The sequence below is a fragment of the Anabrus simplex genome, chromosome 7 (genome assembly GCF_040414725.1).
Source record: "Anabrus simplex isolate iqAnaSimp1 chromosome 7, ASM4041472v1, whole genome shotgun sequence".
NCBI lineage: Eukaryota > Metazoa > Arthropoda > Insecta > Orthoptera > Tettigoniidae > Anabrus > Anabrus simplex.
Window position 1 is genome coordinate 285,740,264 of NC_090271.1, and position 27,874 is coordinate 285,768,137.

Here is a 27,874-nt window from a genome sequence, read left to right on the forward strand (position 1 = left end):
ATGTTTAATATGAGTGTCAAAATCAGGACTATAAATCAAAAGATCATCCACATATGGAAATAGATACTGATATTTTATATCAGAAAAAAGATTGTCAACAAATCTTTGCATGATTTGTGAGCCAAGGTTTAATCCGAAAGGTACTTTAGTGAATTGATACAGCCCGGTAGGAGTAATAAAGGCAGTATACTTAGAGCTACTATCATCTAAGGGTATTTGATTATAGGCCGAATTGAAATCTAAAAGGGAAAAATACTGTGCATTGGAAAAATGTTGAAACGCAGTTTGAACTTTAGGCATGGGGTAAGCATCGTAGAGGATCTTAGAATTAATTTTACGATAATCAACTACAAAACGAAAGGACCCATCAGGTTTGTCAACAATGAACGCGGGAGAGGCATAGTCCGAAGTGGAAGGTACGATGGTATTATCAACCAGCATTTTCTCTACAAGTTGATTAAGAATTTTCATTCTGGACGGACTCAAATGATACGGGGGAGATCGAACAGGCGTGGTATCAGTGAGATCAATATAAGTTTGAAAATTGGAAACGGTTCCAAGTTTAGAGGTTACAACATCAGAAAATTCAACTAACAAATTATCAAGTTGGGCAGATTGAGAACGATTACAATACACATAGTCCTTACGAACCGAAGGAAGATGTGAAAGAGGGAAATCGGAACAATTCACTAATGGAATCCTAATATCCGAAAAGGTGAAACGAATAGAGGAAGAAAAGGAATCAAGTACCAAACCAGTATGACGAAAAAAATCATATCCTAGAATTAATGGATATGATAAATTTTCTACAACATTAAAAGAATAGGTCCACGAAAAATGTTGAATTTTTAAGTTGAGCTTGACTTGGCCAAGGGTCTGAAGTAGATTATTTGATGCAGAAGTACAACGAAGGGAAGACTGAGAAAGTTGAAGATGAGAAAAAATAGTCTGAAGAGATTGGAAAAGTTCTAAACTAATTAACGAAGTCGTTGAACCAGAATCTAAAAGTGCAATAGTAGGAATATTGTGGAGCAAGACTACAATATGTGAAGTTCTGGGGAATGAGCAAAAAATGTGAGAATCATATTTTACTCTCGATTTAGTGTAAGAAGATCGAAAAGGTTGCCGAGTGGTAAAGGTGTCATGATAAAAAGCATGTATTTGATTAGGCAGATTTGCCCCTTGAACGCGTCCACTGCCTACGGACGGGGGTTGGGGGCGTTTCCCGAGATGGGGGAGGCACAAAATTTAGCTATATGTCCTGTACCTCTACAGCGGTAACAAATAATAGGTTTACTGACTGTAACAGAACGAGATATTGGTAATGATAATGACACCGGGGGAGAGGTAGTAGCAGAAGGTAAGACTGGTGGTGGTACACGAGCATAGTAGGAAATATCTGCATACGAGTAAGTCGTATGAGCTTGTGCTGCGGTATACAATTGTAGCAAAGAGGTAGGGGGAGAATGTATCTGAAGAAGTTGTCGGAAAGAAGGCACAGCATAAAATGTAACAATTGAAATTAAGTCCGATGGATTATTAGCGATATTAAGAACATCACTAAAAGTAAGAAGTGAGTCTAAATAATCGTGTACAGGTTCGTCAGAACGTTGATGACGGCGGACAAATTCCAAACTCAATGTATGACGTACCTCATAAGGTAGAAAGTAATTATGGAGACATGTGCGAAATTAAGCCCAATCCTGAAAATGTGCCATATTTTCAAGCCAAAAATTCGTTAAATGTCCAGTAGTTTTAGACGTTAATAAACTAATGAGTTGAGAAAATGGGGCAAGGTTAATTTTAAGAAATTTACGGACAAAAAATAGCCATATAGTTAAATTTTGAGGATTTGTATCAGTTAAAGGAGGCACTTGTGTTAATGACTGTTTAATAATCTCTAAATTTAATGTGGAAATGAGTGGATTTGGAGAAATAGGCGATGAGGTGAGTGGCCTAGAAGATTCAGGATGTAAATGATAAGTGGTACTTGGAAGTTTTGGTTTTAGGTCTTGATCAAATAAGTCTGAAGTGTTAGAATGCGAAGACGAACAAATGGTGGATGAAGGTTCTGAGGGCGAAGTGTCATCAAAAGTAATTAAATCCGCACAAGGTGGATTAGGTAGAGACCGGGAAATCGGGGGTAAATATAAAGAATTATCAGAAGAATTTAATGGAAAATTATCGGAAAAAGTTGCCATGTTGAAAAAGAGAGCACAGTAACAAAGAGTAAAAAAAAGAGAAAAATTGAAAAAAGATAATAGTAAATAAATCAGGTGAGTTACTCTGCTACCATTTTTGTGACGATTTACAGCAACAACGTATTGGTTGATTAAGATTCTTTGACAAGACGTTCAAGGAGAAAAGAGCTGAGACCAATTGGAAGTTAGTGGATGTAATAAGAAGAAGAAGAAAAAAAGGTTAGTCAAAACAGTATATTGTTTCTACAAAGGAAATCAATTTTAAATTTTACAACTCAAAATTTTGTAACCTGACACACAAAAGAAAACACTCATCGTGAATGACGTACATTAGAATAGAATCCCTAGACCATTTACAAGTTATAATATGTGACTAATCAAATGAACATGGTAACCTATAAGCCTCGGAGAATATGGACACAGATTTCCAAAAAGGTAAACAAAGGGAGAAGAAAGGCACGGGAATGACCAAGGACGGGGCTCACAATAATGGGAGTCGCCTGAGTATAAACATTGCCAAATACAGGAACAGTTTTATGTGATAAGTTGTACCGTCCAGGCCACAAGTTCAATCACTCACCAACTCTTGAAATTGCATATTACTCGATGTTCATTTGTTAAGGAAAAATATCACTCATATCAGACTTAAAAGAAAACCAACCACAGCAATGAAGATAACTCCAAAATCCATAGGAGAAGAATAATAGTGGTAATTATAAAATAAATACTCTGTTGCTCACCCAATACAGCAAATAAAAGAAGTGGAGCTTCCCAGCAAATACTGGGAAGTCCTCAGACGACCCTCCAACCACCCTCGGAATCAGTGCTGGACTGAAGACCGAGTATGTGGGGGAAGCCTTTATACCGCTGCAGAAAGTTCCGGAAAAAAGTACACAAAACGTCGAGAAATATCGGACACTGACGTAGCGGATGACGTAACCCAGAGGAGACTCAGTGTGTATTCAGCAGTTCACCAGGACGGATGCACGGCGAGGCAGCAGAGAAAGTCCAAGGCCGGTTAGATGAATGAAGTATCGGCGAGTATATGAACATAGATGGAGTTCCAGATGACGGTAGCCAAAAATAGGTTAGTGATCGTTACACTAGACTAGTGGGTGTTGGGTATACAGATTGTTAAAGTGCGTATGAAAACAGAAACTTGTGCCAGAAGACTGGGGAAAGGATATAATAAAACCATTCTTTAAGAATGGGGACCAAAAAAGTGTGTGTGATAACTATAGAGGAATCATATATACTTGTATCACAATTAACAAAAATACTGAAAAGGATATTACGTACGGAAGAAAGGTAGGAAAGTTGCTAGAAGGACAGTATTGCTTTAGAAGTGGAAGATCTACAGTGGCTCTAATCTTCAGCAATAGGCGATTAATGGAAAAGAAATGGGAATATGGAAAATTTCTGGTCATGGCATTAATAGATCTAACAAAGGCATAAAATAGTTTTCCCAGCTAGAATGTTGGGAAAACCATGGTCAAACAGTAGAAATGGTGCAAGCAATGTACAACATCTGTGTCAGCAGCCTACAGACTGTGGTTGGAAAGACAGAATGGTTTAAAAGTAAAACTGGAATAAGACAGGTGTGTGTGCTGTCACCTCTTTTGTTTAGGGATGAATATGTAAAGAAGACAAAAGAACCATGTGAGAATAGGGAGATATAGTTATTACTATTTGCAGATGATATTGTGGTCTGGAGAATGAACAGCAAAGAAGTAAGTACAACAACAACTTGATGCACTGAACTAGAAATTTGAGAAGTATAGTATGAAAATCAGCACAGTGAAAAATAAGACCATGGTGATATAAGGGGGGAGAAAGACAAGGAAAAGGCACTGTGATAATTGGTGGTCAAAGCCTTGAAATTGTTGACAGTTCCAAATACTTTGGGAGTGAATTAATGCTGAATACAAGGCTGGGCATGGAGATTAGCAAGAGAGTGCAACAGGGCAATGAATTCTGCCAGAGTGTAAGAAACCTTGTCTGGAGTAAGGAAGTGGAAAGAGATAATTCACAAAATGTATTATGCACCCATATTGACTTATGCAGCGGAGACCTGGATAATGACAAGTAGGGAGGAGAGTGGCATTCAAGCCAAAAAAATGAAATACCCAAGAAGCATGATAGGAAAGATCATGTTATAAAAGCATTTGGGATAGAAAACCTAAATGAGAGAAGTGATAGGAATAAACTAAGATGGTTTGGACATGTAAAGAGGATGGATGAGAAAAGACCAGAACAGATGATGGAGATGAAGCTCCAGGGAAAGAGAATGAGAAGGAGATCAAGAACAAGGTGGATCGATTCAATAAACAGGAGTGCAAGAAGAAGAAACCTGGACATGGACAAAATGATGGAAGAGAAATGGTGAGAGGAAGGTGAAGTGGAAGAGGTGAATAATACAAAAGGAAGAGGATTATGATAACTTACACTAATCCCCATGAGGTACTTTCACCCCATCAACAAAGTAACTAAAACTGAGAGTACTTTTCCTCTTGGTGAAACTTACATTACACCCCATTTACCATTCTGTACTATCCATCTCACAACATTGTCAACATATTTTTGTAGTCTCGCACAGTCTTGTAACTGATTTATTATTCTGTGCAATATATCTGCAAAAAGCCTTATCTGTGATTAAAGTTCTTTACTCATATCATTTATATATATAAGAAAACATTTTGCCTTAATTATTACAGGATTAGATAATGCTTCACCTACTATAATTCTCTTGAATTCTGTGTTCTAGAAATGTAGTCACCCTTTCAGTCATATTTTTATCTAGTCCAGGAGCCCTCATTTTCATCAGTAGTCTTCCATGATCTATACTGTCAAAGGTCTTTGGATAGATCAGTAGCGATACAGTCCATTTTACATGCTGAATCTAAAATATCTGCTATATCTTGCTGGAATTGTACATGTTGAGCCTCCCAGAAAAAAACATCCCTAAACCCTCCTATCAAACCAGTTAGGCCTAGGTAATTTCACAAAAACAGAAAGAACATTTCTCCAGAGCTTACGTGTAACACACATCAAGCTCACTGGCCAGTAATTATGTGCTTTATGTTTATCACCCTTTCTTTTGTACACTGGGTAATCCTGCAGCTGGAGGACTCGTCTCATCAGCTCCCTGAGGATGCAATCGAATGCTTTTTCCAGGTTGGTAAACACAAGAGTTTATACTTTTCCATTATTTTGACTGAGTGGATAGTGTGTGCAGTAGATTTGCTGGAGACAAGTCCACTTTAATTTTCTGTCAGTGATGTGACCTGTAATACTCTCTGGATCGTAACTCTTTCCCAAAGTTTATGGCTCTTACTATTTTTGCTGGAATTTATAAAATTGTAGTGTGTAACTTCTTTTGCAGCCATTGGTCATTTCTTGTTCTTTCATGTTGTTGAAGAGAGCCATTAAGAAATGTGTACTAACCTCTTTAAGGAACTTCAACACCTTTGTGGGTATGTTGTTTGGTCCCACCACTTTGTTTGCCATTTTCTGCACTCGTTCACTAGTTTCTTGAAATATTCCCTCCATCTTTCTCGTGTCTCTTCATTAGATATTATTTGTAGAAGCTTACCCTGAAATATTGACAATGTATATACAGTGGAACCTCGATTTCCCGTTTCTGGAGGGACCCCGGAAAAAAACGTACAACACGGGAAAACGGAATATCGGGGAATGAATGAACCATCGACGATTTAGCTAAACATCACAAAAATGAAATATGTATACTTATAATGTTACAAACATCCCTAAACCAAACCAAACTACAGCCCCAATGGGCCTTCCGCCTACCATGCGACCGCCCTCGGTCCGAAGGCCTGCAGATTACGAGGTGACGCATGGTCAGTGTGCGAATCCTCTCGGCCGTTATTCCTGGCTCTCTAGGCTGGGGCCGCCATCTCGCCATTCAATAGCTCCTCAATTAAAGGTAATTGTAGAATGAGTGAACCTGGAACCAGCCCTCATATCGAGGTAAAAATGCCTGACCTGGCCTCCGGGTGAGAGGCAGGCAAGTTAGACCGCGGAGCCAACTTCAAATATTAATTACCGATATGCGACTTAAAAATCTCGAAACTTTACATTCAGTTTTACCGGGGAAACTTCCGTCAGTTTCCTCTGAAAACTTCTTTCAGTTCAGCAACTTTGATCAGCCAGAGCCAAACTCTTTGAAAAATCTAATACGGTACCCATAACGGCAAGTCAAACAACAATCGACCACACGTAGTTTTTAATTCTCTCTCCCTGATCTAATAAAGTAAAGCACACCAGATACAAAAGCGCCCAACACGATGGTGATTTTTTTAAATCTTCCATTGTAATTTGGTCACCGGTATACTGTTCATAGTCAGTTTACGGATATCTTGTACCGCGTAAATTAGACCTACATCAGCTTTTCAAGGTTATGTTGAACTCGAGAATGTGGTTTCGTATGTAAGTATCGATCTTCAAGTTCTCAAATGCACTTCCGAAATTACGATTATTTGCGACCTTGAGCTCAGCTAGAAAGCTCAGCTAGAAAGCGCGCTCGCTGTACAAGTCGGCACGAGTGCGAAATGATACACAGCTTTAAATGTAACGTGCGCAAATAAAACGACTGCGGTTTTCACAACATTTTAACACAAAAACGTGAAATTCTCAGTCTTATATTAGGACGAAAACAGTAATAGGCAATTTCAAAACCTCGCATGGCTTTATGTATGTAAGGTGCAACATCTGTTCCGGTCTTGATATCTTGTAACATAATCGTGTACGATAATATTAAAATACTACTGTAAATTTGTTTTACTTAAGGAGCAGTTTCGATTCCTGCCTGGAAGCCCAGTGACTATACAGTGCCCTGAGGGAAAAGCCAAAAATCTGTTAGGCGATACACTCGAAAAAAGTAAAAAAAATAAACATCTAATGCTGGACATAATTTAGACGTTTTGCAAGTGCAAACATTTGACGAAATTCGTTTCGTGTTCAAGTAGAGCTGTCGAAGAAATGCACTCTGTCTCCTTCCAGTTGTTGTGGACACTCTCTGCTTTATGATTTCCACGGATTCTCTAAACAATACCACCGGAATGTAATGCTAGGTTGGTCCCTTATGCAAGTTCGCCGCCAATCGCTTTTCCAGTAAAGTACGTCCTCAAATTACCGGTACCGCAATGACGAAACCTTAACACCAAGATCCGTAAGTAGGCCTATGCCGTAGCCGTCCTTTTCTGAGATGCAGTTTATTGAAAAATACATGATCGAGGATTTAGCGTAGATGGGACTGACATTTCTGGATGGTCGATCCAGAAAATCGTTTCTTCGAGGAGCGGATAATATGGGATTTTTACAACGTGATTTAATCAGGATGCTCGCGGGACCACGTAATTTGAATGAATAATATGGGAAAACGTAGTTTCTGGGAACGTATAATCGAGGTTCTACTGTACTGTAATTGGTGGTTTTGTGGTTTAATGACTGAATTTTGTGATTTTTTTTTTGTGTGTGTCATCTGCAACATTCTTTAGTCAATTTCGTATTTAATTGTCCTTTATACTTTTTTGCTTGTGTTACCATGAGTTCCATATTTCTTCTTGCACGTATGGTTATTGTGATCTTCGTCTGCCTTCTGCAGTGATATTTGTTGATCATCCTTCTTCTACTTGCTTGGGTCTCTGTTGCCCTGGATTATTTAGCATGCTGGCCTTTGATCCAAGTTGGCCCGGATTTAATTCTCAGCTTTGTCAAAGATAACCTTGGTTAGTTCCTCTGGTTCAGGGACACACATACACTCGTGCACACTCTTTCTCTCTTGAGCACCCTAATATTCAAAGATACATTGCTGTCCTATTATCTACATAGCTAAGCTGTAATTCTTTGTGATTATTTATATATTCATGAGTCACAATTTACCTTCTCAGCAAATCACTTCATTACAAAACTTTACATCAGCGTAATTTGTTCCGGCCATGACATGAATATCTTTTCAATTTGTTTAGTATTACTCTCAAAAAGTTGCGTGACATTGCTGAGGAAGTAACATTGATATGGCTGATTTATTTGATGATGATGAATTCTCTTTTTTTTTCATTTTCACCTTGACCACTCCTTCCTTTTTTTCCAATGAAGATATTTAGGCAACATTTCACTATTTTTGCGCAGCCATTTTCTCTTGCAGCTTTTTCAACCTGTGACCGTTTCCTAGCAGCCTCTACTACAAATGGAGACATTTATGTTTGGAATGTGGCCCAGAAGACGTGCATTAGCTACACGGAACATGACCAGAGACGTTTAGTGTGTTCTCTTGCTTGGAATCCTAGTGGCATAGGTGAGATCGCATACTGCGATGTATCGGGTCAGCTGGGCACCATCGATAATATCATCACTTCTGAGGAAGTAGCTCCTCCAAAACAAGTTGAGGTAGGTTACTTGTTTGTTCTTTAGAAAGCTAGGAAGGAGGATATAAACATACATTTATAACTCTTCCTCGGGTTTATCCTCTTTGCTATGTTATGATTTTTATCCCTTATCTTTACAAATGTATATAGGCAGTCCAGTAACAAGTAACAGTTTTTGGGTTAAACTGACCTGTGTTTAAAGCTTCAACATCAAGATGAATATTGATTCTTCAGTGGGAGAAATTATAGTCATTCATAATGATGATGATGATGATGATGATGATGAATGGGCAAAAAGTCTGCATTATTTGAATTTTGCTGGCATTCTTTGTATGTTACTGACTGTTTATAACAAAGCTGTATGGAAGAGGAAAGAGTAACTGTCAACAAATCAAATTCCAAGGAAGTCTAATAGAACTGATTGTAGATCCATGAAATACCATCATTCCCCCAACTGAAAAACAACTCATAATATGAATGCGTGATCCAAAAATATTTAAATTGCTATTGTTTATAAATATTGAAAACAAAGGTGTGAATCATTTGGATTGTTTCTCGTTATTTTATACTGTATATTTTAATGTGATTTCCATCTATTATTCTGTTTATTATGTTATAGTACATGATTATTAGGGAGCGGATTTTTATGTAATTACATATTTTTTTGCGTAAGTTTTAACACAAGTTACAAAGTTCATTATTCCTATTGTGCATCCCCAAGTGTAAAAACTGAATCTTATTTCACATAAAAACACGTATTTCACATTTTTAAAATGTAAATACGTATTTTAAGAAAATCTATAATCACATAAATCGGCAATGTTTGTTAATCAGTAAAATTTAAAATGCTTCTGTGTTGTAAAATAATGCTCATATTTTCATTTTACAATTACGGTATTGTTTTTAACAGTGTATTTAACAACATGTATCTGAATGTTTCAGCTATTTATAGACTTCCCTCCAGAAGTTCTAAGACTTGCTGTCACTGGTTACATCGTTACATTTAGACAGCAATTTGATTTGCTGCACAAGATGTTTCCTTGCATGATGTCATTCCAACTCGCTTTTATGAGTCAGCCCGCTCGGGTTTTGTTTATAGAATATCAGCGAAAGGCAATCACGGAGAGATAAGGTGACGTAATACTGTTACAACATGGGAGACTGGGAAGAATATTGCCCCACCATTAGGTAGTGGGATTTCATCACTCCTAAGAGTAAGGCTAGCTGTTCGGGTCCATATATCATTCCCGTGCTCGTGTGATTTGGTATGGTTTTATAAGAAATATTTCCTGTAGTGTCCGCTGCTATTCTTTTTATTAAACAGCGATTCACTGTAAATGCGCGTGTTGTAACCTGCAAAATAATGCCAAAAGAGAAGTCGAGTACAAGGTCGCGTTTTCAACAATATGTAGTGGAATTTAAAAGTATTTCCACTACCGATGGAAAAGTATTATTTTGCCAACCGTGTGGTAAAACGGTAAGTGCAGATCAACGTTCTCAAGTAACCCAGCATTTGTCTGGAAATAAGCATACTGCGGCTGCTTCGCGTGTGTGTTCGCAACAGTTACTAATAGCTGAACCAACTACTTCAAATGCAGGCCCATCTAAATATTCCCAGTATTATTTAGATGTGTGCAAAGCATTTGTTTGTGCCGACATTCCTCTTGGCAAAACAAATAATCCGGGGCTGAGAAATTTCCTAACAAAGTACGGTCATTTTGAGCCTCCAGACGAATCCACATTAAGGAAAAACTATCTCCCAAAATGTTACGAAGAAACTTTACAGAGAATTCGGGCAGTATGTGATAGCTAAAAACTGTGGGTGAGCATTGGCAAAACCACTGATTCAAGTGGCAGAAAAGTAGGAAATGTTGTAGTTGGTTTGTTGAAGAATGACAAAACTGCTTGTGAACATTCTTCTTTGCTAGCATGTAAAGAAATGCTTGCTGCAAACCATGTCACTGTAGCTAGGTTATTCGATGAAGCCATGCACTTACTTTGGTCAAAAGGTATAAAAACGACCATGTATTGCTTTTCCTTACTGATAGTGCAGTTTACATGAAAAAGGCAGACGAAGGCCTTTCTGTGAGCTTTCCGAAAATGATACGTGTCACTTGCGTTGTTCATGCTCTACACAGGTTATGTGAAACCGTGCAGGTCAGTATCCTCAAGTGGATAAATTAGAGTCTAATGGCAAAAAAGTCTTTGTAAAAGCACCCTCAAGAATCGATCTGTTTAAAGAGAAAAACTCGGATCTTCCGCTTCCTCCTCTGTCTATTGTTATGCGGTCAGTTACCTGGCGTAGTGCTGTGGGATACTACGCAGACAATTTTGAAAGTTTTGCATTCATTGTGAATGCACTAGATAAAAATCTCTCCTGTATGATGCCACGTGTGTCGATACCATGGCACCATCTCATTTGCCTCACACTTGCAAGGCTGGTGGTTCTGCTGCGGAATTGGCCGTGCGCAATGAAAGGGTGAAATACAGAGCAGTAATAGACAACTATATCTTCGTGGTATTTTGCAGTCAAAACGATCAAGACGTGGTGCCAACAGGCTAAAAGTCTGATTCTAGATATTGGCAAAGAATTATCTGCAATCACTGGAGACTCCTCTTCAACAGAATTCCTGAGGCAGCGGATAGGAATTGCTATCCAACGAGGAAATGCTGCCAGTGTTATGGGCTCGTTTCCAGATAACGCTCCACTGGACGAAGTCTTATTTTACATCTTAGACTTTCAAGCCAGAGTGAAGCACCAAGGAAACCTTGTTTGAATTCTTATTTTGTAAATAAATATTTTAGAATAAAATAGAGCAAATTAAAGTGAGAAAAAAAAATCAATGCAGGAATTAAATAATTTCTTTTAATGCTGCAATATCATCTTCGCATTGTGCTACGCAATTACTAACAGAATAAGAAAGAAGACCAGTGGCGTAATTCCTCGTTGAGTGAACCCAGCACGCGCCGTAGTCCTGCGTAGTCAAGCACACCAATTCAAACGTGCAATCTTCAACGCTTTCTGTAGGTTGCATAAATTGATTTCCGAAAGAAATGTTTTGGCTGTTGCGTTATTCTTGGGTCATTTAACGTATGTACTAAATTTATATAAGATCTGTGATTCCCTGGTATGCGCCCTTCCCTTGTCAGAGGTCAGTTCGTGAAGTAAACTGAGATTGTTTCTGATCTCTGAAAATTAACTTTGGATGTCACTGTAGTGCTGCATGACACATGCCAAGGTCAGTGTTCTAGGTAATGACTAGGAGTTTCAAAGAAAGTTCTGTGGGTGATTTACAAAATATATCTGTGAATTGCTCACAAATACAAGTGATTCACATCTTGTCTATGTAGCATTCACAAGCAAGTAGCTGCAGTCATGCCATAGCAAATTAAACAGTGATGAGATGGCTGCATTATTGCCATTTATGACTTAAACTACAGCTATTCTCTTAATGCTGATGCATGCAAGAAGCAGAATTTTACAGTATCTAATAAGGGGATCAACTTTGTATTAGAAAAGACAGGAAAGGCCCACATGGAATTTGTGAAACGCAAGTAACAAGTTCTGTGTATTGATATCCTTCTGCATTTTGTGTACGTACACAGAACTCGGTTAACGACATGGCGTAAGGGAGGACGTCATATACGACACGATCGACTATGACTCATTTTAATAGTCCAACCGCAACTCAACTTCAACTATGGTTGTTTTATCAAGAGTTCTCCCGACAACTATACTTTAAGAAAATCTTGTATATCTCTAATTTTATCTTCAAGATTAACGAATATACACGCCCCCAACATAAAGAAGAACCTTATCGCCGATTTTACTTCGTCACTTGGACACTGACTTGTTGAAATTTTTAACCAACATGAATGAACATTTTATTTTATCATCATAACTATCCATGTGTTTTAATTGTCTTGCCATTTTGTCAAATCTTTTAGCTAAAGATGTTCCATAATCGGAATGAAACATGTCCTAGAGATTAAGCTGGTTTATATTATGTAATTAATAAAACTATTATATAGAAATTGATAAGTATTGGAAGCTGGGAACCTACTTATAACTTAACTTTAGTTGTGTTTAGCCAATACGGGATAAAATATGAGATTTATAAGCTGTAACTGACGATTAATCGCAATTGAGTTGAACCAATTGTGTGTATATTATATTTGATGTGTGTGGAAAAATAGGATATCTACAAGTAAACAAATGGTTTAATGGTGTATTCAAGCTCGTTTTGGATTCCTTTGCTGGACATAAATCTACACAAAATGAAGATACTGTACAGCGGATGGTGATCCCTCCCAGTGCCACAACTGACTGTCAGCCACTAGATTAAAGGAATTGTAAATATTTTTTAAAATATATGAATGTCTCAAATAATTTACACATCCAAAGCTTTTGCCTGTATTTTTCATCAAAAAAAGTGTGTTAATCACACTATTATTATTATTATTATTATTATTATTATTATTATTATTATTATTATTATTATTATTATTATTATTGGTATTATTATTATTATTATTATTATTATCATCATCATCATCATCACTGTATGGCATTTAAAAGCATATTGTGTAAAAATATACAATGAACATATAAATTAAAATATAGAAGTAATTAAGCTAGAATGTCCAGCTTCAACAACCAGTCCACTGCACTTGGTGTCAATTCATGCAGAGCCCGTAAACCATCCTTAAATGCTGACAATGGACAACTCTCAACAACATGAAGCAATGTCTGCTTCTCAGCACCACACTCACACGTAGCACTTTAACAATATCCCCACTTTATCTCATATATCGGCACCTGTCGTGGCCTGTTCTGAGACGGTTGAGTTTTGACCACTCATGTCTAGGAAGATTGAAACCTGGCACTTTCTTCATTGGGTCCCTAATCAGAAAGGCATTGGTGGATGGACATTGTTCCCATCGCTGTCTCCATTCTGCTGTTACACTGAATTTTTCATAGGAGTGTAGATCATTCCAGAGTAGATTCCGGGATTTTAACCTTATCACAGGTGGATCTCGTAAGGCATTGAACAAGAGCGAGTTCCTGTGTGCAAAGGTCTTTTTGAGCAACTGTACTTTCGCTGCTTTTCTCCTCGGATATGGAGGAGCATTGTTTGCTAAAACAGGCAGCCACTGAGTAGGAATGGACCTGACTGTACCAGTAACAACTCTTATGGTTTCATTGAGCTGTACGTCAATCTTGCTTGAATGTACACTGTTTTCCCACACAGTAGCGCAGTACTCACCAGCCGAGTATGCTAGAGAAAGTGAAGCAGTGCGAAGAGTGTTTGCATCTGCACCCCAGTTGCTGCCCGCTAGTTTATGCTGCAGATTTACTCTTGTACTCAGCTTCTTTGACAGATTCAAGCAGTGCTGTTTGAACGAAAAGATCGATCCAGTGTGACACCCAGATATTTTGGGAAGAAATTGTGGGAGACTTCTGTTCCATGAAAAACCACATGTAGCTTCTGATTAACTTCCATGTTATGTAAGTGGAATGCTGTTACTTCCATTTTACTAGGATTTGGCTGGAGTCTCCATTTGTGAAAATAGTCACAAATGGTAGCTAGGTCCTCTGTAAGTACATCCTCACAGTGTGCTAAATCCATACTCTGAGTAATTAAAGCTAGATCGTCTGCAAACTGTATCTGAATAGAATGGGAGGTAATACTGACCCTTGAGGTAAACCATTATTTAGAGATCTCCACCTGCTTCTTTCACCATTCAGAAATACAGCAAGTTGACGGTTGGATAACATGTTGTTTAGTAAGCATATAGCTTCTGAAAAGGGATGACTTGAACAAACTTGAGCAACACCCCTCTCTCCAGACCATGTCATAGGCTGATGTAAGGTCGACAAAAGCTGCAGCAGTCTTCTGTCCTTTCTGGAATCCTTGTTTAATCTGTGTTGTTAGTGTTAACACCTGATCACGACAACTACGATTCTTTCTGAAACCCCCTTGTTCAACTGGGATGACTCGTTCTATTGCTTCCTGAATTCGGTTAAGTATCATTCTTTCGAGTATCTTGTAGATAGGCATAGAATCTCAAGAATAATTTAATAAGAACCACCTATTCAATACGGAACAATAATGAGAGTTGTCATCTTGTAGATTACGCTAAGGAGTGAAATTGGTCGATAATGAGAAGCATCAGTTCCTTCCTTTCCTGGTTTCAAGACTGCAATTATTTTGGCTTGTTTTAACTAGAATTTCATTGAAGAAGTTGACTAGCCAATGTTTTGTACCAGGGCCTATGGCCTTCAGAAACTCAGGATAGATTTCATCCAGATCAGCAGCTTTATTTATCTTTATCTTGGATAGAGCCTTGTCCAGTTCTTCAGTACTGAAATCACAGAAATACTCCAGATGGGATGTAAACTGTGATCTTCTCGTTCTCAGTTGGTTCTTAACACTCCTTGTATGTACCTTATCCATCTTCGCTCAAGAGATTTGTGTCAGTCTGGAGGCAGTGGTGTTTGGGTTCATTGGCCAACTTCTGCGTTGCATGGTAGGGTCACACAAGGAGATACTGTGCCCTACAGGACTCTATGGTTCCGGCCAGGCGAAAGCCGGTCTCGAACCCAGAGTACAGTAGTGAAAGAACTCTCACAAACGTGAGCTGGTGCACATAGTCTTACCTGAACACATATCCTGGCTCGGCCATCCAATAGCGCTCTTCTCAGGGATAACATGGGGATCAATGGGCAACATAAAGATAAAACACTAGGATATGTGACTAATCAGGTAAGAATCAGCTAAATAAAAAAAAATCTAACAGAAACATCGCTGCATTCAAAGTTTAACAAATAGGGATTTATTACAAAAACAAAATCTATTTACAAAATATAAGAGCTTTCAAAATGCTTGGGTAAAGATAACGTTGAGCCGATGACAACCAGTTCACTGCCTTCACGAAACAGCTGTGCTGTAACAAGCATGTTACAATTGTGTAAGTTACAAAATCTAGAAAGATGGATATCTGCTGAAATACACATCTAACAGTAGTTCCAAAATTTTACTATGCCTCATACCATCGAACCCCGGTGCCAACAAATATAAACACAAAATGAACAGTGTCCTGACTCGGTCACGAACCCTAGTCCCATGAAGAGTAAGGCGTATAATATTCATATACGAACAATCAAAAAAGAACGCAACCAACATATCCAAAGTGACAGTATCAAACGGGCCAGTGTTAAAATTAAAGTAGAACAAATAGAACAAAAATCTCTCCCTGCGTTCCAAAACATCAAGGTCGTCTACTCCCCCCCTACACACTCGACACGCTGCAGACAGCAATATCACCGAGTTTCAAGACTGTGACGTCAGACACACCAACCCTCACCATTCGACCACTTGACGAGCGGCAATCCACATAATTTACGAGCTCAGCTGGCTGCAGGCAAAAACAAAACCTCGCCTTTCAACTCACGTAATCTGGCTGCTAAAAGCACTCTTTAAATACACCTGGGCTATCCGCCCTCATCTCAATATCACCAGCAATATAACAAATCTTATTTCCGCCTCCCATGGGCTCAACCTTGATAATACAAAGACACAAATCAATATGCGATAGTCACATGGCCATAATAAGGCATCTCTAATGCATCCAATACACTCTCAAACTGTGCTGGGCTTTTTCATCTCAATACATACAGTCAGCTACATGCATAATGCTCACATCTCTCAAACATTCTGACTTGCTCGCCCTGTCAGTAAAGCTGGGTGAATTACGGGTTGAATCCTGGTCTCAACTATACAGCCTACATCTGCAGAAACAAATGCCTGAACGTGACACAATAAATAGTGCCTGCCTGTTAGACTCACCTACTATGACCAAGGGAGTTCGACCTGACCCATGAAGATAATACTTACGCTAATATAATACAATCGAAATGAAATATAAACACACCAATAAGGAATCTACAAACTATCATCTACCCTAATGTACGGGGTTCGAGCTTGAGGCCTAGCTCTATATTACAAAGAATTTTCCTACCATAACTAACCTGTTGACTGACGGCCCCCCTATTCCTATCTAAATTTAAATGACATGCTTGAAACAGAATTGGAAAGCTCTGACCTTATGTGATTAATGACATGACGGAGCGGCCCTCCCTGTGGACCACTGAATTTACCACATCATGACAAACTGCGACGGTTGCAGCAGATACTGGTGAACACTTGGAGACATCCTATCTTGCGTGAGTCCTTCGTACAGCTCCTTGGATGGTTGGAAGATGTCCCCTTCGACATCGCGCTGATCAGGTACACCCAACGTTCCTGGATCGATTCCCGTTGTCGTGTTGGCTTCAGCTCCGGTTGTGGCTTCCTCGCAATGATGATGTAAAGCTCGTTCTGACTTGATGCAGGGGTAACTGAAAACAAATTCATTTATTACAGACTGTCCAAACTCGATGCCTGTTTCCACTGCTATCGTGCCTCACACGTTACATTGACCAAGTCTTGTTCAGAATTTTAAACCTGGTACACTATAGTTTCTTTACCACTCTTAGTAACACTATTATTCCATCCTTTCACTCGGACACCATGTAGTTCTGGAAGAACTACCCTGAGCCTATATTTATTCTAGCATTACGTCAGTCCCAACTTGACCTCACAGAAATATGAAGCTACTAGTTCATCATTCTATTATAGGCGGTACCTCATCTCACCATAGCATATCAACACAGGTAACATCAAGAATTTAGCTGAATATGCAAGTTGATTACTTACTTCCTCGCAGATACAGTAGCACTAGTTGTATGTGCAGCTCGAAGACAAAATGTTGTTCGCAGTGCCGACTTGTAGCATGACGACTTCGTTCAAGCAGCCTTACGGTCAAAGAATGAGGCTGATGTGCCAGGCGGCCTTGCTTTTATAACCAGGTTAGCGTAACCACGCCACTTGATCGCGTGCAGAATACACGCGCCCGCGACTCGAAGTTTTCCCGCACAACGCACGTCAAGTACCTTATTTAACGAATGCATTTATGATTGCAGCCCTAATGCATATCAAAATAAAGCAGAAATTATGCAGGTTGCAATTCTTGTATCAAATCCAATGCAACTCTTCCGTAACCAAAGATATTAATTTAATTCTTTCTTCCCTCCGAAGGTAAGTTTTGCCGGGATCCGGGAAGCGTCCCCAATCTTCATTAAGAGGCTTGGCTTGGGACATAACTCCCTTTAATGAGGTTCTGGAGATTTCTCATAATGACGCTCCAGCTCTCTTCACACAAGAACGCTTCTTCTGGCCTCTTTTATGAAATATACTATAAGACAATGACTTCGTGGGTGGTCTTATGTAATCCCAATATCCAATACTAAAATCTATACTATTGGTCCATGAACAGTATGGTTCAATACGGTATATCCAAATTCAATAATCGACAGTGTTGGATAATCTGTGCACAAAGCCTTTTCGTACTCTAAACCCGTACACATCTAGTGGTTAACAGTAAGCTGTGGCACCGGGAGGGATCATCATCAGCTGCACAGTATCTTCATTTTGTGTAGATTGATGTCCAGAATAGGAATCCAGAATGAGCTTGAATTCACCATTAAACCATTCGTTCACATGCATACATCAATTTTTCCAGATTTAGTGCAACCAACATGAATGTTTTCATGCGAAAGCATGTTCTTTTTCACCGTCTTACGAATCACACCGGTGGACTCTTTTAAGTGAAGCATAAAGGCCCCGTAAGTTAGCCACTTGTGGTAAGTCTCAGCTTATGGTGTAACTGTGTGTGTGAACACCACAGATTGCACTGCGGCGGTAACTGATTTTTTCCCCTTTTGAAGTCAATGTCCTTCCCGTACACATCTCCAGGCTTAACCCACTCTGATCACTGTTACACATGTTTTCGGGCCCATAGGATTCTAAAACAGATTTAACTTCTTCTACGAATATGTTTGCTGCTGCCAGGTTGGTCTCCTTTTTCGTCATTACAGATGTTATTTTCTGTGAAACAATACCTTTCATCATAATCATCATCATCATTTTACAGTTCCAGTTTCCCGGGTACTGTTGGCAACCCTCTTCCATGCTATGTTATTGAGATACGTTCTGAGGTTAATGACGTCCTCTAGTATCCTTCCCCGATCTGCAATGTCCATCTTTACGATGTCCATCCAGTGGGTTCTTAGTCTTCCCACCATCTGTTTCCCTGCCCCATGTCGCTCCAAGTTAACATATGCTGTCCTTGTTGGCTCCATCCTCATTACATGCCCAAACCACCTCAGTCTGGACATGCTGATCCCATCTAACAATGATGTAACAATCCCAGCTTCCTTCCTAACCACATCATTCCTCAACTTGTCCAGTTTTGTTTTTTGAATTGTGGGCATAAGGAACTTCATCTCGGATGCCTGCAACCTTGATGTGACACAATACCATTGTTGCACTTCTTGAAGTTCCATACCCAAGTGTGGCATGCTTTAAACGCTGCACATTGTTCTTTGTGAACAACTTGCATAGCCTTCTGCTGGATGATCACATTGTGAATTATTTCAATATTTTGATGGGCAATTTTTTTTTTTTTTTTTTTCTGACTACATGCTATTGCCCTCAGTTTGTCACAGCACATCCCACTGTTCTTTACATGCTTTTCCTACAAATAAAATCTTATTGGCTTTTGACATGATGGAACGTTTGTTTCACTGACAAAAACAAAAGCGGGCCCTGTTTACCACTTCTCTACTATTGAACAATCTTCCTTTTTAAGCATATGACAGAGAGGTCTCAAATCAGCTGTTGGAGAGTGCAAGTTGCAGGTAGGATATGGAGTAGCAGCCTACCAATGAGCGAACCCAGCACGCAATACAGTACTGTGTAGCCAAGTATGCCAGTTCAAACATGCTAACTTTAATGCTTTTTGTAGGTCTCACAGCCTGCTAATTTAGGCCTAGATTTGGAAGAAAAGCGCACAAAGGTATATATTTTTAACAGTGAAGTAATGATGCTTGAAATTGTTTAAGGGGAGTCTTGACTGAAATGTTGCAAGATTTCCAAAAGAAGGATTTTGGCCATTGTTTATTCCAGGCTCATTTAACGTTGTGCCCGTTCGCACGTCCACGACAGATTACAAAATGGCGCCGACCTAAGGTATGGGCCTTGTAATCTAAAGCAAGCAAGGAATAGTCGCCTGCTATGATGTCTCAGAGGGCCATATACTTCATGGAATGGTCATGTATTCGAGTAAGACGGACAGTGGACGGTGCACAGTATTGTTTTCAAAAAAATAGAAAAACATTATTATTGAAAATCTTCATCTTGAAATTTTCACGGCATCGAGAGCGGACGCAATCACCGTAATCGTAATATTTCATTTCGAGAAGCAAAGGATTGCGTATAAAAGAAAAGAAAGAATACAACGATTGAATAAGAATAAAGTATCAGTCTTCACCAAAATTCAAAATCGGTTAAGACGAAAATAAAAGTACTGAAGTCGTTACGAAGAAATTGCGAATACGTCGAAGAGCTACGAAGGAAATTAATAAAATTAAGGATAAACGACGTCAAAGAAGAATAGTAAAATGGCAGCATATCGAATATTATTAGCTTCAATTTTTGAGTCTGTCAAGAAGATGAACAAGATGATGCACTGAATTCACATGATGGACCGACCTGGGAACAATTCATCTTGCCATACGACCAGGAAATGACCAGGAAATGACGAGGAAGGCGACGGGTAACCATCCGACCGAGCCATGACGAAAGAAGGCGACGGGTAACCAGATAGAACTACCAGAGCGTTGGAGCTGATGACGTTCCAGATGTCTTACCCGTGACCGAACCGAAGACCCATCTACATCCAACGGGAATGGAACAGCTGGACCAGGGACAACTATGAGCGAGCTAAGTCATTCATAACATTTTATTGCATAATTTTTGGTTTGCTTACACATGTACCTTAGGTATGTGCTGATGGCTAATTGTAGACCGATAATTTGGCAATGCAAGTGATGATTATCAGCTATGTGTGAGATATTTAAGTCTTAGTTACGATTGAATAACATAGCAGAAGTTATGCTGTATCGACCAGAATACTTGTCGGAAGCGTGAGGTTTGAAGAGAAATATGAAACAGCTTATTCAATTGACATAATGAGAGATTATAGAGATTTCATTGATGTAATGCATAAAGTTGACGTCACGAATGGTTGTGCGCGGTGTAGAAAGAAACATGGAATTACGCATTTGTTTGGTCCATAAAAAGGGCATTGAACTCGTCTGTAGGTTATGAGGATCTGCGACTTGTAAATTTTATTAAGAAACAGTGTGGTATTTTTAACGTAATCGTCAAGTTGGGAACGCGATATATTATTATGGAGGCTACGGTGTTTATATTAGATTGATGTTGTAACGATAATATGAATATGATAATTGGATGAAAGTTTCGAGTTGTGTATAGTGATTTGAGAAGGTTTTTACGCGATGTAGGACCATCGTGTATCTGCAAGTTAAGTTGTGCCACACTACAAGTGAATTTTATGTTTTATTTGCGTAAGAGTGCCCACATCGCTGGAGCTACACAAGCCAAGGTACGAACTGGATTTATTAGTATAGATGTATGCTCGTGACGTAATTGTATTTCAATGTAGATGTTTTATAATGAACATTAGAATACTACGACTTTGAATAGCTGTAGTTAACCAGAAGCATTACGACACCGATATATATGAGATTATGTTTTTCCAAACCTCGCAGCAAAGCGCTTCCATATTAATTGCAAGAGAGTAATGTAGCTTGCATTGTGGTTGAATGTTATTGAAATATAACTACTTAATGGGACATTGAACCGATAAGGGCGTGTGTGGGACAGCCAAAGATTATGCTGAAGTTAGATAGATAGTTAGATCGGTTTATATTCTCCTTTTGAACGTACATTTTTTTAACGAACTTCAGCTAGGGAAAGGCTAGAGTAGGAGCCGGATTTAACAGGCACTAGGAAAGAATGCCTTAGTTCATAAGTAGTTTCAATGCACAACGAGATCGTTGCAACAAAATCATGACTTCGGATTTTATTAAAATTTAACTTGAAACATTCAGATTTATTTTCGATTTCCTATAATTCAATTAGAATTACTTAAACGAATTCCAATTTATTCACACTAGACTTATTAGTGTATTTGAGATGCATTGCGGCTGGATATTGTATCCAAGTGAGATTGCTTATATAAGACTAAAGAAAGTGAACTTTCGGAACGAGTTTATTGTGTCGAAGTTTTACTTACATTTCAAATGCGAGGTGGAACTCGAATATGTCCAGTGATCTGCTGTAAATGTGTAATTTTTGAATTTCAACTTCACAAAGGAACTGATCATTTTATTAATTTAAATACTGAATATTATCTTTGTTTATCATACGAGCCAGCGCTGACTCATTTTTTTTCATACATATTACCAGTCAATTTGAATACTGCGTTACATAATATGGAAATTAGTAATTTAATATTTTATTAATAAATATTTTGTTATTTTTCTACAATTGCTGGTGTCATGAGTTCTTTAATTATTATCTAGATTGTAAGTTAATTTATAGCGAAGTAAGGTATCATGTAATTAAGTATTCATTTAACCATGGCAAGTTTCTCGAGGTCAAAACTCTAATAAGGTAGTCGGCGATGATTATTATAATGACGTGAGTAACGATGGTTGACATCCGTGGGTCGGATTTCTCATGGACTCACGTAAAGCGAATTCTACAGTAGGATTACATGTCCTACTAGCCATAATTAAACCCTGAGGTATCCGCTGAGCGACTCCATTTCGTCAAACTAGGCTGCCTAACGACGAGTTAGAAAATGGAGGTATCGGGCAAAGAATGTTTAACCCGTTGGTTGCATTAAATCGGTCGCCCAATGTGGCGCAACAACATAAGATAGAGGCATCGGGAAAAGTTACAATGACCATTGGGTTACAACGTGTATGCAAAATTCACATAAGATTGGCAATTCTCCAGTACGCGCCCTTCCCTTGTGAGATTATTACTTGAAAACTGTATCCAAGAGTGTTATACATTGTGTGGGTATGATGCAGTGTACTATGTGTATGGGGAGTAGATATCAAAAACTTTTAATTCCTTTCTGATATGATTATGTACTGTATTTTAAGTTATAGCAGATAGTAAGGTGGTATATTCTTGATGTTTAATCAACACCAACAGGTACAATACTATCCACATTTGATAGTTGGGATCAACATTTCTTGAGAAAGTTAATACATGAACAAATACATATTGGTGGAGGAGGAAATGTATTCCAGGTCTAACTTTATAAAAAGTTTAATAATATATATGAATTACTTCAGGAATGTGGTAAGTTACTAAGGCCCAGTATTCATTTACAAGACTAATGAACATGATAGGAGATGTAATATCAATGTAAGTCACTTGTTTTTTGTGAGCAGTCGACAGATATATTTTGCAAATCACTCCCAACCATTTCCTTGAAACTTCTACAAAGTTGGCAGTCTACCCCATTGATACTCAAGCGGTGTTGTGTGTTTGAATGTTTCTTAACTCAAAGTGGTGAGACTTGTGTTAAAGAAATTCTTTTTTTTTTTTTCATACAGAAACATGTGCGTGCAGAAGAAGATATGTCATACAATGAACTGCTGAATGATGATGATGATGAAGAGGATGGTGAAAATGTCATTTCTCTGAACAAGATAAAAGAATCTCTAACACAGCCTGCTAATTTAGGCCTAGATTTGGAAGAAAAGAGCACAAAAGGTATATATTTTTTAACAGTGAAGTAATGATGCTTGAAATTGATTAAGGGGAGTCTTAACTGAAATGTTGCAATTTTTTTATCAAAAATCAAATTTTAATCTTAAAAGTCCCACAGTTCTTCCTCTTTCAAATCCAGTTATCAGTTTTGCCCTCATGCCATTTTCAAAGCTCTAAGGTGGTGGATTTAAAGGGTAGCGGCATGATGTATGTAGAGCAAGCCTTTCTCTCACGCTGTCAGACAAGATTGACTTCAGTGTTCTTTTGGACTACCATTTCAATAATCCCGCTGGGATACATTTACCTCGGAGTAGACGATACGCTGTGCATGAAAGAAGAAAGAAGTCTGAGGGAGTAACTTACAGTCCAGTGTAGTTTTAAAGCAAGAATGTTGTTAAAACTATCAATTGCATGTTTTTAGCTTAGTGTAAAATACTTTCAGTTCTTTGCCATGTAAAAAATGCTGTGACATCCTGTGTGGATGGGGGAGGCAGACGAAGAATACACCCACTGTGTCCCCTACAAAAAGGTGCAACCAAGGGATGATGATTAGAACCATTAGAACCATGAGACTACTTGAGATTAGTACCACCATGTGAGGAACAGCATGAGTTTATATTACCTAGGAACGGTGCCATTATCTGCGGGACACCCTGTGTCTGGCTGGTGCATGTGATTAGTACCATCGTTTGCACCCTCTCGTGGCGGGAGAGGGTTGGGCTAGGTTCCACAGACTGGTGTCCGCGGGAGTAGGTGCTGGGCGCTGCACTCGAATGGGTTGGTTTCACAGTGTTCGGAATGGGTCTGTGTTTCCTATGAGGAACACCACTCGTCTATGTTGCCTGTGATTAGTACCAATATGTGAGGAACACCATAGGTATGCTGCATTGCCAGAGAGTAGTACCATTATATGTGGAACATCATGGGCCTGTGTAGCCTGTGGGTTGTACTATGTGTTAAATACAACATGAGTCAGCATTGCCTATGATTAATATCACTATGTGAGCAACACCATGAGTATATGTAACCTGTGATTAGTACCATTATAAGAGGAACAACATAGTTCTGATTAGTACCATTATGAGGGACTGGTGACCTGAACTTTGGACCCCTGTAGACAAGCATAATCTCAGAAAATAAAGCATTGTGAATAGGATCCACTGATTGTTTTGGATTCATGATCATTTTTTCATCATCATTTGTTTTAGATTCTAGTCAATGGATACATTTTGAAGTTCTAATTATTGTTTCATTTCGTTGCACCAGTAGAGGCTGATGACCTAGCTTTTAGGCCCCTTTAAACAATCATCATCATCATCACTCTTTGCGACAGAGTTCTTATCAGATTCAGATAATATTTTAAGCGTGTTTCAGTATGTACAGGAATTAAAAGTAGTTCTGCATTTTATTATCAGTTAAATATTACCTTCATATTGTTACGAGCTCAAGCGGCCGTCAACCTTGTCGCAGCCCTTTCGCTATTATCTGAAAGGGGATGACTAAACCAGCTCGGGGAACTTCCCAGCCCACCGAGCACTTGCCATGGCCCTTCCTCTATTGTTCCCTTCATCTATTTTCTCCATGTGCTTTCTGGAAGATACAACAGGAAGGTTCAATCTCCAGCCGAACCCTGAATGTTTTAGTGGCCCAGCATCAAGGTATAAATACAAGGCCCCTGCGAGTGAGCTGTTGATGTAGTGTCAGAGAGACCAGTGAGTGCGTAACTGGAGCCGGCAGAACGAAAGACTGTGTACTGCCTTAGGAGTACTGTATGTGTGTACTTGTGTGGATTGAGGACCGCTGTGAATCAGTGATTGAAGCAGTTATCGTGAGTGTGAGGATAATTGGACGTGTGTTAATATTCGCTGTTCTATCGTCCTGGTGTTGGATACTGTTGAGATGTTGCTGTTTGTTGTTCACTTCATGTGATTGTGTGAAGTACCGGACTATCATTGGATTTGAACCGACGAACAGTTGTCGTGTGTTGTATAGCCAGGGGCACTGTGTTCAAAACCAGCTGTCGACACAGTGGCTGTACGAGATGACTGGGCTTGGGGCAAAGTGAAAGTAAGGATTATAGACATTCCAAGGTAGCAACCGGCCGGTCTTCCAGGTGTGTGTACAGAAGAGAGAGTTGTAAATAGACTGGTAATTAGTGTGTGGGGTTAGAATTGTTTGTGTTTAATTATGTGTATGTGCATTTATTAGGCCATCCTGAAATAAATTAGAGTAATCAAACAGATGGAGTTTATTCATAACAATTTTTTTGCTCCGAATATAGAGTCAAGCTAGATTTTTGCCTACCGGGCAAGTTGGCCCTGCGCTTGGGGGCGCGCTGCTATGAGCGTGCATCCGAGAGAGAGTGGGTTCAAACCCCACTGTCGGCAGCCCTGAATATGGTTTTCTGTGGTTTCCCATTATCACACCAGGCAAATGCTGGGGCTGTACGTTAATTAAGGCCATGGCCGATTCCTTTCACTCCTAGGCCTGCCTATTATATAGTTTATACCTGACTGCAAAACCCAGAGTTATTGTTAACTATCTAAGTATTTTTTACAAGTCTGCCAAATTATAGTCCAAAAATAATTAAAATTCTGCCGCAAGGAACATTTTCCATGCAACATATAAAAAATAAATATTATTTGTTAATAACTTTGCAACAAATAATCAACTCCCAATTTTGTGTGGTGCTGTATCTTAATATAATATGCTTGTGTTTTAAACTTGGTTGTGGTAAGTGGTAAATTGTAGTAGTTTCAAATTTCAGTCATGTCTCGCCTTATGTGACTAACTCTTAATAAATGCATGCTTGCATATATATTCTAGATGATGAAGACAACGATGAAGTTGCTAGCATCGTTAGTGATGTTGTGCGAAGTGTGCCCTCCATTAGTATACAGCCTCCATTTCAGCCTACTTCTACTCCTGTGCACCTCCAACATCGGTTTATGGTGAGTTTCTCCTGTTCCTTCTCAGAGTTCATTTGAAAGTATTTCCAAAAATTATGAACTCTGCAGCTTATGGCAGGTTTCACATACTCTCTGAACTGATTATCAGGATGTCTCTAGCCCGTAATAAAACAGCAGCAAGATTATTAATGCATTTACCTGCATATAAGGTGCATTTTTATGACAGAAAATTGAAAAGGGTCATAAATTGGAAATTGCTAGGACAACAAAACACCAGTTAGTTGATGAATATACAACATACACTGAGACCTATTAGTGCATTCCTTCTTAAGATGTTTCCTTACTTAGTATGTCATGAATTCAAAGTCTTAATTCCCATCATATTAAATCTATATAAAAATACCTCGCTTATCATGTCGCAAATTTGTGCTATTGCTGCTTATTATGATCACATTATTCCCAGCCTTGAAGATGATCATTGTCATTCCTTATGCATGGAATCCATGTCAGTGATGTTGGACAGTGAGTTTTGAACTTGCCTACATCTCTTTAACTTCATGCATAGTGATTCTGAAAATTGAAGGGGACAGACTGAAGAATTATGTAACACCTTGCTGGTCTGTGGGTTGTCTTCGGTATTCTACAATTCGATTGCCATACATTGCGATATATTTCATTTCACTCCTATCCTCTGGGTACTACAGCTTCTACTTGTGATATGAATGTACTTTCAGGTGTGGAACTCAGTGGGGATTGTGAGAGCATTCAATACTGAGGAAGAGAACTCCCTGGACGTTGAATTCCATGACTCCTCATTGCATCACGCACTTCACATGACTAATTACCTGAAGCATACTATGGCAAGTCTGAGTGAACAAGCCTTGGTGCTGGCTTGTGAAGCCAACGATGACACTCCCAGGTTAGTGTTGCTATTACAGTAAAATCTCGTTAACTGGAAGTCGTTGGGACGCAAAAATTGGACTTTGAATTACGTGATTTCTAATTAACCGCCAACCCTTGCCATGTCACAAAACATTCTAAGACGCATTACTGCATGCAATTAACCTTGATTCACAGTTTGAACCTTTCAAATGTCATGGAAAAAAAAAACTATTTCCAAATGTATCCAACAAGGTGCATTTACAATATTCAAATAATGCACTCGGATAACTCAATGACAAACATAACCTCCCGCAACGTAAGAAAAACAAAGCATGATTCAAAGACAAGGAGAAATGTATGCTCGCTCCCGTATGCAGCTTTATTCATTGGATTACTGTACTGTATGCATTTTATATGGCCTGTACTTGCACGGAAAATACCCGATGCCCTTGATACATCGTGGCTTATTGAACTTTCCTATGACGAGCGGAGAAAGTCTATCGCTTCCGTGTGCGTTGCAACACAGTACGATGACCCCAACCCATGTGTGATTTCTCAACTGGCAATTCTCTCCTTTAAAACCATAAGTCTGTTTGGGCTCGGCATTAAAAGAAACAATGCATTTTCATCGGCATTGACAGTATTGTTCAGTGCGTACGAATTGATTATATGAGCCATGTTTTTTCATGAACTGTCAGCATAGCCAGTGTTTGTGGATTCTGCTTCTCCGCACA

General features: G+C 38.9%; 1 protein-coding gene across 2 annotated transcripts in view; it reads left to right on the forward strand.

Moving 5' to 3' along the window:
* Positions 1–27,874, forward strand: part of Ctf4 (Chromosome transmission fidelity 4) — a 175,681-nt gene that overhangs the window by 37,336 nt on the left and 110,471 nt on the right. For both annotated transcript variants that reach the window (XM_067151705.2, XM_067151703.2), the window contains exons 6-9: positions 8,355–8,612; positions 23,193–23,352; positions 26,176–26,300; positions 26,993–27,177. In XM_067151705.2, coding sequence (XP_067007806.2) covers positions 8,355–8,612; positions 23,193–23,352; positions 26,176–26,300; positions 26,993–27,177 — 728 coding nt within the window. The remainder of the gene's footprint in view (positions 1–8,354; positions 8,613–23,192; positions 23,353–26,175; positions 26,301–26,992; positions 27,178–27,874) is intronic.